We start from the raw sequence: 19,138 nt of genomic DNA, 5'->3' as shown, positions 1-19,138 counted from the left end.
TCCCAATGAGGCCACAGAGTAAAGGAGATTTTTGTGTACTCACCGTAAAATCTCTTTCTCTTAGCCTCTATTTGGGGGACACAGCTCCCACCCCGTTGCCCTTCCGGGCCGTTGTTACTGTTGACTTCTCATATTGTTTTCTTGAGCTCATACATAGTTGCCTTCCTATAGACATGGTTATGTTATTCATGTTACGTTCCTCCTACTGCTTTTGCACAAAATTGGAGAAGGCTGACGCCGTCCAGGGGTGTATACTGCAGAGGAGGAGCCACGGTTAATCTTTTTCAGATTATGCATAGTGCCGCCTCCTAGTGGACAGCAGCAGAACACCCATGGTCCTGTGTCCCCCAATTAGAGGCTAAGAGAAAGAGATTTTACAGTGAGTACACAAAAATCTCCTTTTCTCGCTCCAGGGATGGAAGGAAAGGAAGCTTTTGTGTTTTAGTTTTGGATATAATATCTCCCAGTTGTGTCAGGAATATTCTGATGCTGGGACACCTTGTCTGGTGCACAATTACATTAATCCGGCATCTGATTTTCTGACTATTAAAGGGGTTGTCCACATTACAGACAAATGACCTGAGCAATTATCAATATCCCCAAGGTTTAGCCGGCGTTAATAGGACACCCTGATTTTTGGTGTACATAGTACTCAGAAAATGGCGACAAGCGCTAAATTTTATTTTATTTTTTTTACAAATTTCAGAAATGTTTTTTTCACCACTTAAATAAAAAAAACAAAACAAAAACGATGCATGTTTGGTATCTGCATACTCGTACTGACCTGGAGAATCATATTTCCTTTTGCCAGGTTAGTTTTACCACGTAGTGAACATGGTAAATGAGAAAACCCAAAAAAACAATTGCAGAATTGCGTTTTTTTTCTCTCTTTCACCACACTTGGAATTTATTTTTCCTCCCATTTTTCAGTACATTTACATGGTAAATTGGACAGGGTCATTCAAAAGTACAATTCGTCCTACAACTATAGGGACAGAAAAAAAACCAATTATGGATCTTGGAAGAGTGGGAAAAAAAAATAATAAAATCGCCCGGTCAGTTAGGGGTCAATGTTCTTTATTTAATTTTGCTTTTTTTGTTTTGTTTTTTTTTCTTCTTCCCGTCAAGGAGCCCGATGTGAAGGCGATCGAAATGAAAAATGCTGCAAATAAAGAAAAAGCCGAGAAGAGACACCGAGAGGCATTGAAAGAGTTAAAACAACACAAAGAGAAGCAGCTGAGGGCGCAGTCCTGGTGAGTGCCCCCCGCACCCTCCTTGTGCTGTGGACCCTTGCACCTATATCAGATGGTATGACGCCAGTAGGGGGCAGGGTGGATAAAAATCAATGTATTTTTTTAAAAAATAAAAAAAATCGGATTTTTTTTATTTAAATCGGATTTTTTCCAATAAACTGCTTTTTGAGGAAAATATTTTACCATCCAAAGGTTCTTCCATCATGAGATAAAGCTGGGTTGTTTAACTCAGTAAAATAAAGGCTGTATATGTGTAACATTCACAATGCCATGCTCTTCCAGAGGTTTCTGTAGGATTAGTGGGCAGTTTCTCTCCTATATTATCACAGACGCTCGCTTTACTTACGCAGTTCTCAAAACTGAATTTGACTCCGCAGAGGTCCCAGCCTCTTCTTCACGGCAAAAATGTTACAACATGAACAGAGTTGAGAAAAAGACCTTAATCCTATTGTTCTACAAACCTATGAATACAGAATCAACCCCTTCAGTGCCAAGTCCAATTTTAATGAAGCTCCTTCGCCTATCGGTAAGGCAGGCATGCGTGCAAAATGCAAACGATGCAACAAAGAGATGCATGGCCTGGTGGCGCGAATGAGGCAACATCATGAGAAGTGCGGTGATGAAGATGAGTCACTTCTCATCATGTTGCCTCATTCGCGCCACCAGGCCATGCATCTCTTTGTTGCATCGTTTGCATTTTGCACGCATGCCTGCCTTACCGATAGGCGAAGGAGCTTCATTAAAATATTCCCAAACTGGGTCTCTTTTACGGCCTGCTGCCATTATAAGGAAAGAATGTAATAAACCTCAGATCGTACACACAAACAGATCCAGACTTGTCTGTCTGTGGCTATGCTGCAGTATTGTGCTCAAAGTTTCACTTTCATTTTCTTGTCTGCTTGCCCTTCCTCCTCCTCACACTTAGATTCACATTCTTCTTGTGTTGTGCAGATCTATTCTACTCCAAACAATCAGAAATATATTGTCTAACTTCTTGGACTTGGCACTGAAGGGGTTAATTCTGTATTCATAGGTTTGTAGAACAATGGGATTAAGGTCTTTTTCTCAACTCTGTTCATGTTGTAACATTTTTGCCGTGAAGAAGAGGCTGGGACCTCTGCGGAGTCAAATTCAGTTAGGTAGAAACTTTGATTTAAATCACTGATTTAAATCAAGCCTTACTGACTAGTGATTTAAATCGTGATTTAAATCAGTTAGATTTAAATCAAATCCACCCTGGTAGGGGGTCTCGCCCTGTCCAGGATGGGAATCCCTACCGCCGCCTACACTTCATCCAGTTAATGAAGTTCCTTATCTGGTTGTGATCCGGAGCTGTAGTCAGAGCAGCGCCTTGTTCTGGGGTCTTACCGTCATGTGGCCGATCATTGGGGCTCATATACAGCCGGCTGCTTTACGACGTCTCATTATCTAGAATGCATATCAGCTAGAACACGTATTCCAGACATTGAGCAGGTAAGGGACTCTGGGAGAGTACAGCTCTGAAGCCTGAAAAATTGTTAATGCAGCTCAGGGCTAAAACGCCGCAGGATTGTCCACCTTTGGGGACACATTACTTACTGTAAATGTATTTAGTTGGAGTTATTTATTGCAATTGTTTCATCAAAAACCTTGCACCATTTGCTTTCTGTAGCCTGTGTTGCATAGTCTATTGCCGGCTGGAGAGTGAGTTAACTGAGAATCTGTCAGTGAGCTCCTTCTCACGGTCTGACAGGAGAGCTTGTAGCGCTTTTTACTATCGCGCTCTTTCTCAGCCGATTTGTGACCACGTTGAATATGCCGGGAAACGAGGCTGTAAAAGGCCAAGCGGGGCTATTTATGGGAGGCGGTAATTTAAGGCCTATTAGTGTCAGCGGCCTTCATGTATAGTTGTGACTAGGAGAATAGCAGGAGCCTCCGCGCCGTGTCCTAATCCTGTCCTCTGCCTTCTCTCAGGCACATCAGGGCGCGGAAAAAGGCTCTCGGCATCGAGAAGGAGCGTGCAGCCAAAATAGCCGGACTCCCCCCTCCTCCGCCAGATCCGCTGCAGGTAAAACCAGAACTGAAAAAACCTCCTGAATAATCAGACCACATTTAGCAGAGAGATAATGGGGCTCGTGTTTGTGCTTTTTATTATTCTATACTTTGGTTTTTGTTTTGTTTTTTACTACTGAGTAAGAGCAGTTTGGTAATTATTTGTGTTACTCTAATACAAACCTTGAACCTCTTAAAGGGAACCTTTCACCCCCAAAATGGAAGTTGAGCTAAGCCCACCGGCATCAGGGGCTTATCCACAGCATTCTGTAATGCATTCTGTAATGCTGTAGATAAGCCCCCAATGTATCCTGAAAGATGAGAAAGAGGTTAGATTATACTCACACAGGGGCGGTCCGGTCCGATGGGAGTCGCGGTCCGGGGCCTCCCATCTTCTTACGATGACGTCCTCTTCTTGTCTTCATGCTGCGGCTCCAGTGCAGGCGTACTGATTTGCCCTGTTGAGGGCAGAGCAAAGTACTGCAGTGCGCAGGCGCCGGGCCTCTCTGAGCTTTCCCTCAACAGGGCAGACAGTACGCCTGCATCGGAGCCACAGCGTGACTACAAGAAGAGGACGTCATCGTAAGAAGATGGGAGGCCCCGGACCGCAACGCCCATCGGACCGGACCGGACCGCCCCTTGGTGAGTATAATCTAACCTCTTTCTCATCTTTCAGGATACATCAGGGGCTTATCTACAGCATTACAGAATGCATTACAGAATGCTGTAGATAAGCCCCTGATGCCGGTGGGCTTAGCTCAACTTCCATTTTGGGGGTGAAAGGTTCCCTTTGAACATGTGAGCAATTTTTGTTTTTCCGGTCTTTTTTTTTTTTTTTTTTCTTAAATTCTCTTTTTAGTGTAAATCATAATTTATTTTTGTTTATACCTGGAGCTGAGTTAGGACTTGTAGTATTCGTGGTGAGCTGTGTTGTTTTTTTTATTTTGGAGGGAGGTACAGCAACCGAAAAACAGGGTGTCAGGGGTTCAATATTCATTGTCTTTTATACTGTTCACTGCATGTGTTAAATCATTTTATAGTTAGAGTTTCTGGACGTTTATGCCCAATTTTTATTTTAATGTCCATATCTTTGTACTGAGAAAAAGCGTTTGATTCAAATACATAAGTGTGTGTATGTACCGTATTTTTCGCTTTATAAGACTCGCCTGATTATAAGACGCACACCCAAATTTGGTGAAGAAAAAGAGACAATTTTTTTTTTATGTTACATGGGGGCCTGTCTTATAATGCCAGTGTCCAACTTACAAATCATATATATGGCCCTCATCCTGGTATCTATATAATCCCCATCCTTGTGCTGGCACATGCCCCCCCCAGTCACTATATGGCCCCCCCAGTGCTGCTGGCACTATGGGGAATATAGAGTGACAGGGAGGGCCATATCCATGATTGGAGGGGGGGAGGGTGCAGGCACATGCAATATACTCCGCTCCCCTGTCAACCAACTCGGCGGGCTTCAGCACCGAGGTGATGGACAGCTGGTGCAGTGAATATTACATGAGGCTAATGAGTGGGCGTAAGCGACCTCCCGCTGTCTCTGCAGCCCGCAGCCAGCCCACCCCAGCCCCCTGACAGCTGCTCCCCCCCCTCTACATTACAGCACACAGATTCGGATTCTAAGACGCACCCCCCAAATTTGGTGGAACAAAAGTGCATCTTATAATCTGAAAAATACGGTATATACATATGTTTGTGTGTGTATATATACATATATAATTTGTCACACTCACTCACTCACTAGATGGTAGCCCGATTCCAACGCACTGGGTATTCTAGAATATGTATGTAGTTTATTTATGAAGATTTAAGACTAATGCAGTTAATACACAGGATTTTCCTGGTTAAAATATATACCTTATCAGTGAAGCGGTGTTTAAATCCCGCGCCAATATCGCTGATTGATCGTGCCCGGCTGGCCACAATCAATCAGCGAAGCGTGGTTCAAATCCCACGCCAATTCGCGGCCGGACTGCGCCAGTCGCTGATCGCGGGCAGCTGGCGAGACCAATCAGCGACGCGAGATTTCCATTACAGACAAACGGACAGAATTAGACGATTATATAGTAGATACCCGATGCGTTGGAATTGGGCCACCATCTAGTATTCATATAAACATTGGTGCTTACATTTGTTATAACCCATTGGACACACTGCCATTGTTTTTCTCCTGTCAGAGTCAAAACTTTATTAGTCATCTATCGCTGTATGACAGCTTGTTTTCTACAGGATGATTTATAGTTTTCAAAGACTCCATTTATTTTACCATATGATAAACTTAAAAATGGGGAAAAGTTTTATTCTCTCCCTTACACACTGTCCTCCGTATTGTTCTCTCCCTCACAGACTGTCCTCCATGTTATTCTGTCCCTCACACTGTTCTCCATGATTTTCTCTCCCTCACTCTGTCCTTCATGTTATTCTCTCCCTCACACACTGTCCTCCATGTTATTCTCTACCGCAGACACTGTCCTCCATGTTATTCTCTCCATCACAGACTGTTCTCCATGTTATTCTCTCCCTCACAGACTGTTCTCCATGTTATTCTCTACCGCAGACACTGTCCTCCATGTTATTCTCTCCATCACAGACTGTTCTCCATGTTATTCTCTCCCTCACAGACTGTTCTCCATGTTATTCTCTCCCTCGCACTCTGTCCTCCATGTTATTCTCTCCCTCACAGACTGTTCTTCATGTTATTCTCTACCTCAGACACTGTCTTCCATGTTATTCTCGCCCTCGCAGACTGTCCTCCGTTATTCTCGCCCTCGCAGACTGTCCTCCATGTTATTCTCGCCCTCGCAGACTGTCCTCCATGTTATTCTCGCCCTCGCAGACTGTCCTCCATTTAATTCTCGCCCTCGCAGACTGTCCTCCATGTTATTCTCGCCCTCGCAGACTGTCCTCCATGTTATTCTCGTTCTAGTATATGTATGTAGTTAAATTATGAACGCTGATTGGTCGAGGCCGGCCAGGTGCGACCAATCAGCGACGCGGGATTTCGGTAACAGACCCTTAGGCTGTGTGCACACGTTGCTGATTTTTCGCGGTTGTTTCGGGTTTTTCGCTATAAAAACGCTATAAAACCGCAAAAAAACAGCCTACATTATGCACCCCATCATTTAGAATGAATTCTGCAATTTTTGTGCACATGATGCGTTTTTTTCCGCGAAAAAAACGCATCGCAGTAAAAAATGCAGCATGTTCATTAATTTTGCGGATTTTTCTTTATCGCCTCTCATTGGGGGACACAGGAACCATGGGGTGTATGCTGCTGCCACTAGGAGGCTGACACTATGCAAATAAAAAAGTTAGCTCCTCCTCTGCAGTGTACACCCCACCGACTGGCATTATACTCTTCAGTTTAGCTTAGTGTCAGTAGGAGGTGGACACGGGTCTTTCATTAGACCCTTATCTACCTCAATGTGCGTCGTTTTTTTTTCAGGTTTTTCCGGAGGGATACAGGGTGAGCAGTCACACCTGTAGTCCCACAAGCGGACTATGAGTACGGCGTGTACTGCCACCCCGTATCCTCATAGATCCCTCTCCAGGACCAAGATCCTAGCACACAAGCGTGCTCAGAAGTCCGGTCCTGGCTCCGTCCCCCACCCACTCGCCCACCAGAGCCTGTCGGTTGCGGAGACGAGGACGTCCATCAGCTCCCTGGACGTCTCATACCCTTCCTGTCAGGTTAGTTTCGGCGTGGGATGTTTTAGGTGAGTATTTTCCCCAGTCCCATCCCACATCTTTTATAGGGGGGGGTCTTGTTAGGGGCTCCCAGCCTCCTTTCATACCTGTCAACACCATGATGCGTCCATACAGTGACGCGGCCGGGATTGTTGTGTCGCGCTGCGACATCCGTAGGTGCGCTTTCTTCCCCCACAGCACCTCTTCCCCCAATTCAGATACGGGGGCCCTCTGCCTTCTTTCCGGCGCTGGGCCCTTACAGGCTGCTGCGCCGTTCTTCTGTATGCCTGCACGTTGGGCTGCCATACGTTCCCCCCTGCGGCGCACCACTCGGTGCTGCGGCTCTTCATGGGGCACCATCCACAGTGCGGCAGCCCTGCAGGCTGTCGCGCCGCTTCTCCCTGCGGCGCTCTGCCCCGGCGCCGCAGGAGGTCTTTCTCTGGGCGCCCCTCAGCGGCGCAGCCTGGTGGGCGACCGCGCCGCTAGCTGTCTCTTAGGGCGCTCTATTCCGGCGCCTTGGCTCCTTTCCTCGGCCGCCGGCCCCTAATTTAGGCCCCGGCTTCTGTCGGGGCCTACTTCCGGTTTTCGGGCCCCTCACTTCCGGCTCTGCGGGCGGGCTTTTTCCCGCCCGACTTACTGTGCCCTGCCTACCGGCGCCCCTGCGTCTGGCTCCGCCCCCTTCCTCCTGGGACACTCGTCTGGTGTGAGCACCGCTTTGTACCGGCAGCAGCACCAGCCCTCGCAAGCGCACCCGCACCTTCGTACGCATCCTCTGTGGGCAGCTCTATCTGCGCTGAATTCAGCTCCTCAGGGCACTTCATCGACAAGTGGGACATCTCCCAGGACCGGGTCCGTGAGTAGCTGCACTGCAGACTGACACCCCCCTCTGCCCACTGTCCCCTAACCCACTGGCATCTTCAGGGTCCCTCAAAATGTCTACCTCTAAAGGGGGCCGCTCTCGCCCCCCTACTTCTTCATCTACTGCCTTAGTCACGTACTTTGCATGTTCGTCCTGTAACAGCAAACTTCCCTCAGGTCAGTCCTCCCCGCTGTGTCAGTCCTGCAGCAACCCAATTGTTCCCACCGCCCAGGATCCCCCGGCTGTTCCGCCCGAGAGTGATCCCCCCATCCCAGGCTGGGCCGCCTCTCTGTCACAATCGGTGGCCGATTTAACACGGGTATCTCAAACCCTAGTGTCCGCGCTGGATCGGTTACCCCTGCAGACCCCTGCAGTGGCCAGCGGGTCGCAGGAACCGCCGCCCGAGCCCTCCTTGATAAGCCACAAAAGGTCCAGACAGGAACGTCGGTCTGAGTCCTCTTCGCGCTCCATCTCGCCGCTCGGCCCTCCCCTGCGGTTGGTGTCCCACCGATCCTCCTCCCCTGAGTCAGGCGAGGCATTATCTGATGCGCCCTCGGAGGATATTTCGGAGCTGGATCCTAACCAAATCGCCACCATGAGTGAGACAGTCCAGAACCTCATTGGGGCAATAAACCAAACCTGTGGCATCAAGGATCCCTCTACGGAACTCGCAGATCAGGCGGTTTCGTTTAGACGGGCCAAACCACCTTCTAAATTTTTCGCTCCTCATCCGGAATTCGAGGAAATCTTGTCCAGAGAGAGAGAGAATCCAACCAGACGTTTTCAGAGGGGAAAACGCCTGGGGGTGTTATATCCGTTTTCACCAGAACTTACCGCCAATTGGACGGTCTCTCCCTCGGTGGATCCCCCTGTTTCCAGGCTGTCCACCAACACGGTGCTTCCACTGTCCGGCGGAGCGTCTCTGAAGGATTCTAACGACAGAGTTATAGAATCCTTCGCAAAATCTGCCTTTGAAGCGGCTTCAGCAGCGCTATGCCCAGCCTTTGCTTCCACCTGGGCTTCAAAATCCATCTCAAAATGGGCCAAGGATCTACGGCGAGGTATCCTTGACGGGGCACCTCCTGCGCAATTGGCGGAACTTGCCAACCAGATTTCCCACGCTGGTGAATACCTGGTTTCCGCCTCCCTGGATGTCGCGTCTTGTGCGGCTCAGGCTTCCAGCAATGCCGTTGCCATCCGCCGGACCGTTTGGCTCAAGGCCTGGCAGGCGGACTTGTCCTCCAAAAAGTCCCTCACTAGTCTGCCCTTCCAGGGCTCTCGTCTCTTTGGTTCCCAGCTGGACCAAATCATTAAGGACGCCACCGGGGGTACAAGTTCTCTTCTCCCCCAGGCTAAACCTCGTCGCCCTCCTCCTAGACGACAGTTTCGCTCTTTTCGGCCTTTTCGGCGCTTCGCTGCGTCGAACTCCTTTTCCCAGCAGCAACAGAGGCCACAGGCACGTCAAGAGAAGAAGGCGGTGTCCTTCAGGCCCACTCCGTCCTGGCGTCCTCGCTTTTCCCAGGGTAGATCGTCCAGGCCCAGGACTGGAAGATCCACCTCCGCATGACTCTTGGCAAGACTCCAGCCCAACTCCCAGGTTGGGGGGCCGTCTTCTCCGTTTCAGGGACGTCTGGATTTCCGCAGTGGAGGATGCATGGGTCAGGGAAGTTGTATCCTCGGGATACAAGATAGAGTTCGCCTCCCGACCCAGGGATCGTTTCTTCCAATCCTGTCCTCCAAAAGATCCCGCTCTGGTTCCGGGCTTCTTCGCAGCCATCGCTTCTCTGCTCAAATCCGGGGTAATCGTTCCCGTCCCAGAAAAGGAACGGTACACGGGCTTCTACTCGAACCTCTTTGTGGTACCGAAAAAAGACGGCAAGGTTCGTCCCATTCTGGACCTCAAATTGCTGAACAGGAGGGTTCACCTGAGACACTTCAGGATGGAATCCCTTCGTTCAGTAATTGCTTCCATGGAGGCTCAGGAATTTCTATGCTCTATAGATATCCAGGACGCCTACCTACATGTTCCGATATTTCCCGGACATCACCGTTTCCTGCGCTTCGCAGTGCAACAAGATCATTTTCAGTTCGTCGCCCTGCCGTTCGGCCTCGCAACCGCGCCAAGGGTGTTCACGAAAATCATGGCGGCACTGATGGCCATCTTGAGAGTCAGAGGCTTGGTCCTGTTTCCATACCTCGACGACATCCTCATCAAGGCTCCGTCCTTTGCTCAGGCCCACGAAAGCCTGTCCATAGTTCTCGACACGTTATCCCGTTTCGGGTGGCTGGTCAACCGGAAGAAGTCCTGCCTTATTCCTTCTCAGCGCATCATCTTTCTGGGCATGCTTTTCGACACTCATCAGTCCAGAGTCTTCCTTCCCAAGGACAAGAGATCCACCCTTTGTCGGGACATACGCTTGCTCCAGGGTCCTCGGCCTCCCTCCCTCCGATCGGCCATGAAGGTTCTGGGGAGGATGGTAGCTACCTTGGAAGCGATTCCCTTCGCACAATTCCATTCTCGACCCCTTCAGCAAGCCATTCTGTCTCAGTGGGACAGGTCGGTCTTCTCCCTGGATCGGCCGATCAGACTCTCCTTTCGGGTCAAGCGGTCTCTCAACTGGTGGCTGACGTCACCTCTCATCTCCCAGGGCAGGTCCTTCCTTCCGGTTCACTGGCAGGTGGTGACAACGGACGCCAGCCTGATCGGCTGGGGTGCGGTTTTTCGCCACCTGACGGTTCAGGGCCGTTGGTCGCCGCAGGAGTCTTCTCTGCCGATCAACGTCCTCGAAATTCGGGCCATCTTTCTGTCCCTCCGCCATTGGGAAAGGATCCTCAGGGGCCTTCCAGTCCGGGTCCAGACGGACAACGCCACGGCTGTGGCATATGTCAACCATCAGGGGGGGACTCGGAGCTCCTTGGCCCTTGCCGAGGTATCCAAGATCCTCCTTTGGGCAGAGGCAACGGTTCCGGTGATATCCGCGGTGCATATCCCTGGCGTGGAAAACTGGGCCGCAGACTTCCTCAGCCGCGAGGGTCTCGCGGCAGGGGAATGGTCCTTGCATCCGGAGGTCTTCCATCAGATTTGTCTTCGATGGGGAACTCCGGATGTGGATCTCACGGCGTCTCGAATCAACAGGAAGGTTCCGCGGTTCGTCTCCAGGTCCCGCGATCCTCTCGCAGTGGGCGTCGATGCTCTGGCCATTCCCTGGTCACAGTTCGAGCTGCCCTACCTGTTCCCACCCCTTCCATTACTTCCCAAACTTTTGAAGAAGATCAAAGCGGAAGGGGTGCCGGTCATTCTGATCGCCCCGGATTGGCCCAGGAGAGCTTGGTTCGCGGAGCTCGTCAACCTTCTCGCGGACGCTCCCTGGCGCCTTCCAGACAGGCCCGATCTGCTGTCCCAGGGTCCGATCTGCCACCCGAATTCTCGGTCGCTCAGTTTAACGGCGTGGCTGTTGAGACCGCGGTTCTAAGAGCGTCCGGCCTTTCGGACCGGGTGATTCACACCATGATTCAGGCTCGGAAGCCTTCTTCTTCCAGGATCTACTACCGCACCTGGAAGGCCTACTTCCGTTGGTGCGAGTCCAACCGCGTTCCGCATATGGTTTTTTCCCTGCCTTCTCTTTTGGCCTTCCTTCAGGCAGGGCTGGATTCGGGCCTGGCTCTTAGTTCCCTGAAGGGTCAGGTCTCGGCGCTTTCCATCCTCTTTCAGAAGACCTTGGCCTCTCGGCCACAGGTTAAGACCTTCTTTCAGGGGGTAGCCCATGCCGTCCCGCCGTACAGGGCCCCTGTGGAGGCATGGGACCTAAACCTGGTACTGGACGTTTTAAAGGTTTCTCCCTTTGAACCTCTTAGGGAGATTCCTTTATCAGTTTTATCTTGGAAGGTGGCTTTTCTTGTGGCCATCACGTCCATTCGCCGCGTTTCCGAGCTGGCGGCACTGTCTTGCCGCCCTCCGTTTTTGGTCATTCACCAGGACAAGGTGGTCTTCCGAACCCCACCTTCTTTTCTTCCTAAGGTGGTTTCCACCTTCCACCTCAACGAGGACATCGTTCTACCTTCCTTTTGTCCAGCTCCGACTCATCCTCTGGAGCGATCGTTGAACAAGCTAGACCTCGTCAGGGCAGTGAGGATTTATCTGGACAGAACGTCCTCTTTCCGGAAGACGGATTCCTTTTTTGTCATTCCTGATGGCACGCGCAGAGGCCAGCCGGCTTCTAAAGCGACTATTGCTCGATGGATCAGAATGGCAATTTTGGAGGCTTACCGGGTCAAGAACAGAGTGCCCCCTCCTGGGATTAAGGCTCACTCTACCCGGGCAGTCGGCGCCTCCTGGGCGGTGCACCACAGGGCTTCCGCCCTACAGCTTTGCAAAGCGGCAACTTGGTCTTCCATCCACACGTTCGCCAAATTTTACAAGGTCCATACCTATGCATCGGCGGACGCCAGCCTAGGCAGAAGGATCCTGCAGGCGGCAGTGGTGAGTCCTCTGACCTGATGGAAGTCTGTTTTTCCCGCCCTTGGGACTGCTTTGGGACGTCCCATGGTTCCTGTGTCCCCCAATGAGAGGCGATAAAGAAAACAGGATTTTTGGTTGCTTACCGTAAAATCTGTTTCTTGAAGCCTCCATTGGGGGACACAGCTCCCTCCCAATGTTTTCTGTTGTTATCTGTTCTATGACTGTTCTCACGTTACAGTTCTCAAGTTTGTGTTTATGGTTTTTCAACCTTGTTTCATTATCTCCTACTGCTTTCTCACTAACTGAAGAGTATAATGCCAGTCGGTGGGGTGTACACTGCAGAGGAGGAGCTAACTTTTTTATTTGCATAGTGTCAGCCTCCTAGTGGCAGCAGCATACACCCCATGGTTCCTGTGTCCCCCAATGGAGGCTTCAAGAAACAGATTTTACGGTAAGCAACCAAAAATCCTGTTTTTGCGGATTTCCCACTATATCATTGCATTGGGAAATCTCCGGAAAAATCCGCCAAAAATGCTCAAAAAAGCGTCAAAAATGCGCAAAAAAAAACCACGAAAAAAACGCATGCGGATTTCTTGCAGAAAATGTCCTGTTTTGCTCAGGAAATTTCTGCAATAAATCCTGAACGTGTGCACATAGCCTTAGGCTAGGTTCTCATTGCGTTAATGGGTGTCCGCTAGCGGACTCCGTTACATGGCGCAATTGTAGCAATTAGCGCTATGTAACGGATCCGTTAGCGCACCCATTGACTGCAATTTGCTAACGGATCTCTAGCGCATGCCATTTTTGGCATGCGCTAGCGATGTCCCGTTAGTTTCGGACGGACCGCGGACGCTGCTTGCAGCGTCCGAGGTCCGTTCCTCGCTAGCGCAGATCGGGTATCTGCGCTAGCGGCATCGCCAAACGCGATCCCTTTTGGGACATTGCGTTAGCGCAATCCGCTAGCGTATGTGCTAAACAGATTGCCCTAACGCAATGTGAGCCTAGCCTAGTAGTATATGGCACAGGCCACGTAGTATATGGCACAGGCCACGTAGTATATGGCACAGGCCACGTAGTATATGGCACAGGCCACGTAGTATATGGCACAGGCCACGTAGTATATAGCACAGGCCACGTAGTATATAGCACAGGCCACGTAGTATATAGCACAGGCCACGCAGTATATAGCACAGGCCACGCAGTATATAGCACAGGCCACGCAGTATATAGCACAGGCCACGCAGTATATAGCACAGGCCACGCAGTATATAGCACAGCCCACGCAGTATATAGCAGCCACGCGGTATCTAACACAGCCCACATAGTATACAGCAGTGTGGGCACCATATCCCTGTTAAAAAAAAATAATTAAAATAAAAAATAGTTATATACTCACTCCCTGGGATCCACCGAAGCTCTGGCGATACACGCGCGGCTGCCACCATCTTCCGTTCCCAGGATGCCGTGCGAAATTACCTCGCAAGACCGCTAAGTCTTCTGGGTAATTTCGCAATGCATCGCCGGGAATGGAAGATGGTGGAGGGTGAGAATAGCAGGTTTTTTGTTTTTGTATTATTTTTAACATTACATTTTTTTACTATTGATGCCGCATAGGCAGCATCAATAGTAAAAAGTTGGGGACACACAGGGTTAATAGCAGCGGTTATGGAGTGCATTACGACGGCATTAACCCTGTGTTAGCGGTGGCTGGAGGGGAGTATGCGGGTGCCGGGCACTGACTGCGGGGAGTAAGGAGCGGCCATTTTCTTCCGGACTGTGCCTGTCGCTGATTGGTTGTGGCTGTTTGCCACAACCAATCAGCGACTTGGATTTCCATGACAGACAGAGGCCGCGACCAATGAATATCCGTGACAGTAAGACAGACAAAGACAGACGGGAGTGACCCTTAGACAATTATATAGTAGCTATATATAGATATATTTTATTATATTATAGAATTTTAATATATTAAAATAAAAAATAGATGAATCTATTATATGCTAAATGTATACATTTTATACACCTTCTGTATTTTTCGGACAATAAGACGCACCTTTTTCTTTTAAAAATGGAGGAAAATGGGATATCTCCTACAGTCCGGATGTACTGGCTGTGGTGGGGAGATGGGGGAGCGGCTTCGGCGGAGCAGCGGGTCACAGCAGGCAGAAGTCAGCGGCTGCGCCTAACTCCTGTACGTGCTGCTTAAGATAAATGCGTATTCACTACATTCCACGCCCAGAGAGGTGAATATTAATTTCTCTTAAGTAGCAGCACACATGACCGCCGGCAGCTACAGGAAGCCGGCGGCTGACACTGTGCGCGCTACTGAAGAGCAATGAATATTCACTTCTCTCTGCACGCACAGTCCGGGCGTGGGGAGCAGTGAGTGTTCCGGTAGCTGCTCATTGGCTTGCAAGTAACGCTTGATGTCCCTGCCATGCGCTGCTTACAAGCATAAAGCAGCTGTTGGCACCGGAGCAAGTGTAATGTATTTATTTTTATTTTTTTTATGTTTTGTGATGGGGCCATTCATACCAGGACCGGGATGGGGCCCTGCATACTAGGATAGGGATGAGGGCGTTCATTCCTGCCAGGATAGGCAACGTATATCAGGGTAGGGATGAGGGGCCATGTGTATCAGGATGTCGATGAGAGGACCATATATACCAGGAGAGGGGATAGGACATTAAGTACAGAATTGACCACATTTTTGCTTCAATTTTTCCTAATTTCCTCCTCTAAAACCTAGGTGCGTCTTATATTCTGTAAAATACGGTATATATAATGTGCAGAGTTGCCTGTATATCACTTGAATATATCTGACCCTTCCGTATCTCAAACAGAACCTTGAAGTTGCGCAGCGTCTGCCATTGGTGAAGGTCTGCAATGTAGAGAACTTCTCCACTTCCCACTACCACCTACCTGAAGCCTATGTGGACCGAGAGATGGATACTGAGCAGGTGAGTTATAGCCGGGGCCATCGCATTGTGGGATCTCCCGGAGGAGCCCTGATGGCTGCCATATTGGTTTGTCATTGCCTTTTAATTTGGTGCCAAATTGTTCAGATTGTCACATACGGTTCCTAAATTTTACGCAAAAATCAGGAAATGCTCTAATATTTTTGGGGCACAAAAAGTTGCATATGCTGCTAAAATGTGGTAACATTTGCACTAAAAATTTCTGACACTTCTAAAATTACTCGGGTGATTAGTAAATGTGCACGAAAATGTTGCCAAGTTTTTTTTTTTGTTTTTTTATTGTATGTCACCATTGATGAATTTGCCAGAAAACCACCTAGTAACACCAAGCTTTTCCCATAATGGTGAATAAAAAAAAAAACCAGGTGAACGCCTTTAAAAGGTGGAAGTTAAAGGAATAATAAGGTGAAAATGAAAAACAATGATGAAAATGGCACAAATGCAATAGCGAATTGGACGCTAAAACGGTCTGCCGCAGATCTAAAATCGCACACAATTTACAACCAATCTCCAGCCGGTCATGCTGGGAGTTATAGTCTTGGAGCAGCTGGAAAGCCAGCCGCAGGTTGCTGACCGCCGCTGGACCAGCAGTAAGCACTAATTCATCATTTTCTGACCATGTTTATTACTTTCCAGACTGACGCCCGCTCTGCAGCCGTGGAGGAAGAGAAGCGGCTGAATGCACTTCAACAGGAAGAAGACCGTGAAAGGCGGGAACAGATGGAGAAGGCCGTCCTCCGTGGATCTCACGCCTTAAAAATGGTTCAGCTCACCCAGGTCCGTGATATAAAGGTGGTCTGGTAGACTTCAATGGGAAGTGAGCTGCTCCGTTCACTGTTTGCTGGTATCGGTGGTGTGGGGTGCTCCCCCGCTGATCTTACGTTGATGACCCTTCCAAGGGATAAGCCATCAATTTTAAAGTCCTCTCGAGAACGGTTTGGGTTTATGCAGCTTTTCAATTTTTCCTTTCCCAGGACAGGGACAGGCTAATGAAAGATCTGGAACAGATGCAGCAGGATGACCTATCCAGACGGCGACAGATCGTAGCGAAGATGCCGCAGCAGCTGTTTGAGCCGGCCTACCGCCGAGCAGAGATCAGGGAGGACTGGCAGAGGGAGCTCGAGTCTGCGTTCGAGGACATGTATACGAGAAATGCAAGTAAGGGCATGCTCAGCCTGTTTCCATTCAACCTGAGCAGCAGGTTTCCTCTCCTAAGCGGAGTTATCCGCAACGTCGCGTCAACAGCGCTGCAGTTGCTTTAAGTAGCTCATACTGTCTATTTGGGCAGAGCCTTTGAGCTCACTGATTGGCTGCAGCGTTGTTGAAGTGATGAGTGAGTAAAGCTTTTTTTAAATTTTATTTTATTTGGGCTTAGTTTTTCGACTTCTGTGACCGTGCTGTTGAGGAATTGATCACTTACCATCCAGTTCCCTCACAATTTTAAGCATTTGTTTAAAAAAACAAAACGGGGAGATCACCCCTTTAATTCTTAGTTTTTGTTCTCTTAAGAAATAAGAGGTGACATGGTCCTACAGTTAAAACCCCAGCCCCTGCCCGATCCCTCTGTGACCAGTGTGGATGAAGACCTGGATCTGACCGCGGAGCCAGAAGCGGTGTCTGGGGTGGAGCGCCTTTCTGGAGGAACGGAGGACGTCTCATCGGTAGAAGAGCAGCACGGTAAGGAGGCAGAATTTACCTTCTTGGTTTTTACATACCAGAAGTGTTGTGTTTTTGAGAACTTTTTCTTCATTTTTATTTTTCTTGTTTACTAGAAACCGGAGAATCCCAATCTAAGAAAGTGCTGAAAAGGTTATTAAACCGAATACGGACACAGAAGGACGAATGGAACGCCAAAGCCGAGACGTCGGACGAGGCCAGCGACACACTGGAGTCCGGCTCTCTGCCCATCCATCAGGAAGCTGCAGATGTCATCCAAGAGGCGAAACACAAGTCTGCAATTGGTAATTCCTCCTGATCGTGGCGGTCTGGTGGCGGCCTCGCTGCTTTATTCCATTGTACTTGGATTCAATTAAAACCATGTGAAATGTAGCTCACATCCTGCTCAATATTATTCAGCTTTCTCTTGCGAAGGCTTCGTTCAGACGTCCGTTTTTCAGATGGACTGCAGATCCATTGTAGTTTATGGACCTGTTCACATGAGTGTCTGTTGTGCTTTTCTTTTGCAGAGACATATCAGTTTCTGCTCCATGTTATTGGGGGATACAGTCCATGGCTTGTAACTGGTGATGAGCGAGTGTGCTCGTTACTTGAGATTTCCGGGCATGCTTGGGTGATCTCCGAGTATTTGTGAGTGTGGGATCTATCCTAGATCCGCTGCGAGAAAAAGTGGTCAGCAGGCCAGTCGTCACCTTTCTGCCAGTCCTGCAGTCCTCCTACCATGTCTGCACCTCAGGAACCCTCCGACTCCCAGGATGAGTGCACCCCCTCCCCCAGAGTGGGCCGTTGCCATGTCCCAGTCGGTCTCTGACCTGACAAAGGTATCCCAGTCTCTGGTCCAGGTGCCTGAACGACTTCCACACCTGTCTGCAGCCACCAGTGGTCCGAACGTCTCTCATGGCGATTTGCACGCACCTGATATCGACCTTCAAAGAGACAGACCAGCCAGCCAGCCGTTCTAGAAAGAGGACTCTGTCTGGCTCCTCTACCTGCTCTCCGGGTCCCTCCGCAGCACCCAAGCTGCTTTCCTCTTCCCAATTCCCCTCTTCGAAGGAGGACCTTGGGTCGGATATAGATTCACAGTCTGGGTCTGACTCTGATTCAGACCAGATTTCCAGTATGCAGGCAATGGTTGATAGTCTTATCTCGGCTATCTCTCTTACCCTCAAACTTAAATAGGACGAGGTTCCTCCCCAGGATCCTTCCTTCTCTTTCAAGCGGGTAAAACGCCCCTCTCGCTCCTTTCTGAACCACGAGGAGTTTGAGTCTACCCTGTCAAAGCACTGGGAGCATACGGAAAAGCGTTTTCCGGGAAGGAAACACTTAGACGTCTTATACCCCTTCAGTGCCGATCTTCTTGGCAGGTGGGCAGAGTCCCCCAAGGTGGATCCACCGGTTTCTTGTCTTTCCTCTAAGACGGTTCTGTGCTTACCGGATGGTGCGTCTCTTAGACGCGACAGACAGGCAGATAGAGGCACTAGCCAAATCTGCCTTTGAGGCATCTGGAGCATCCCTCTGCCCTAATTTCGCCTCCCACCTGGGTGGCAAAAGCCATCTCCGCCTGGGCCAAGATCTTTCGCCAGGGCATCTTAGCTTCGGCTTCTCAGGACAAGCTGGCCGAATTGGCAAACCAGATTGGCCACGCTGGCAAATATGTTTTGACTGCCTCCTTGGATGTGGCATCCTGTTCTGCCAGAGTAAGTAGCAACATCGTGGCTATACGCCGCATCCTTTGAATGAAGGCATGGTGTGCAGATACTACTTACAAGAGGTCCCTCACCAACTTAGCCTTCCAAGGCTCTAGGCTCTTTGGGGCTCGTCTAGACCAGATAATTTCGGACGCTACCGGGGGCAAAAGCACCTCTCTCCCTCAGTCTAGACCCAAGCGTCTTTTCAACAAAAAGAACCCTCTGCCCTTTAGGCCCTTTCGTCCATTTCCATCATCAGAATCCTCTTCACAGCAGGAGCGTCCCTCTGCCTCAGGTGAACGAAGGAAACCTTCTTACAAACCAGCTCCCAGCTGGAGGCCTAAGGGCCAACCCTCAAGGTCCTTTGAGTCCCTTTCCTACAGGTCCTGTTCTAAGTGACTGGTCGCTCCCACCTGAAAGTCTTTCCAGGGTGGGAGGCAGGCTTCTCTCCTTCAAGGACGCCAGGAGATCGTTACCTCCGGTTACAA

At 49.6% G+C, this 19,138-nt stretch overlaps 1 protein-coding gene across 3 annotated transcripts in view; it reads left to right on the top strand.

The window, feature by feature from the left end:
* Window positions 1–19,138, top strand: part of CEP295 (centrosomal protein 295) — a 90,281-nt gene that overhangs the window by 31,695 nt on the left and 39,448 nt on the right. For all 3 annotated transcript variants that reach the window (XM_069759228.1, XM_069759227.1, XM_069759229.1), the window contains exons 4-10: window positions 1,129–1,253; window positions 3,207–3,300; window positions 15,151–15,267; window positions 15,922–16,062; window positions 16,260–16,443; window positions 16,795–16,962; window positions 17,058–17,246. In XM_069759228.1, the coding sequence (XP_069615329.1) occupies window positions 1,129–1,253; window positions 3,207–3,300; window positions 15,151–15,267; window positions 15,922–16,062; window positions 16,260–16,443; window positions 16,795–16,962; window positions 17,058–17,246 (1,018 nt within the window). The remainder of the gene's footprint in view (window positions 1–1,128; window positions 1,254–3,206; window positions 3,301–15,150; window positions 15,268–15,921; window positions 16,063–16,259; window positions 16,444–16,794; window positions 16,963–17,057; window positions 17,247–19,138) is intronic.

Source organism: Ranitomeya imitator, chromosome 3 (genome assembly GCF_032444005.1).
Source record: "Ranitomeya imitator isolate aRanImi1 chromosome 3, aRanImi1.pri, whole genome shotgun sequence".
In the NCBI taxonomy this organism is placed as follows: Eukaryota; Metazoa; Chordata; class Amphibia; order Anura; family Dendrobatidae; genus Ranitomeya; species Ranitomeya imitator.
Note: the sequence above shows the minus strand (reverse complement) of the source record. Positions and strands in the feature narration are given on the sequence as shown.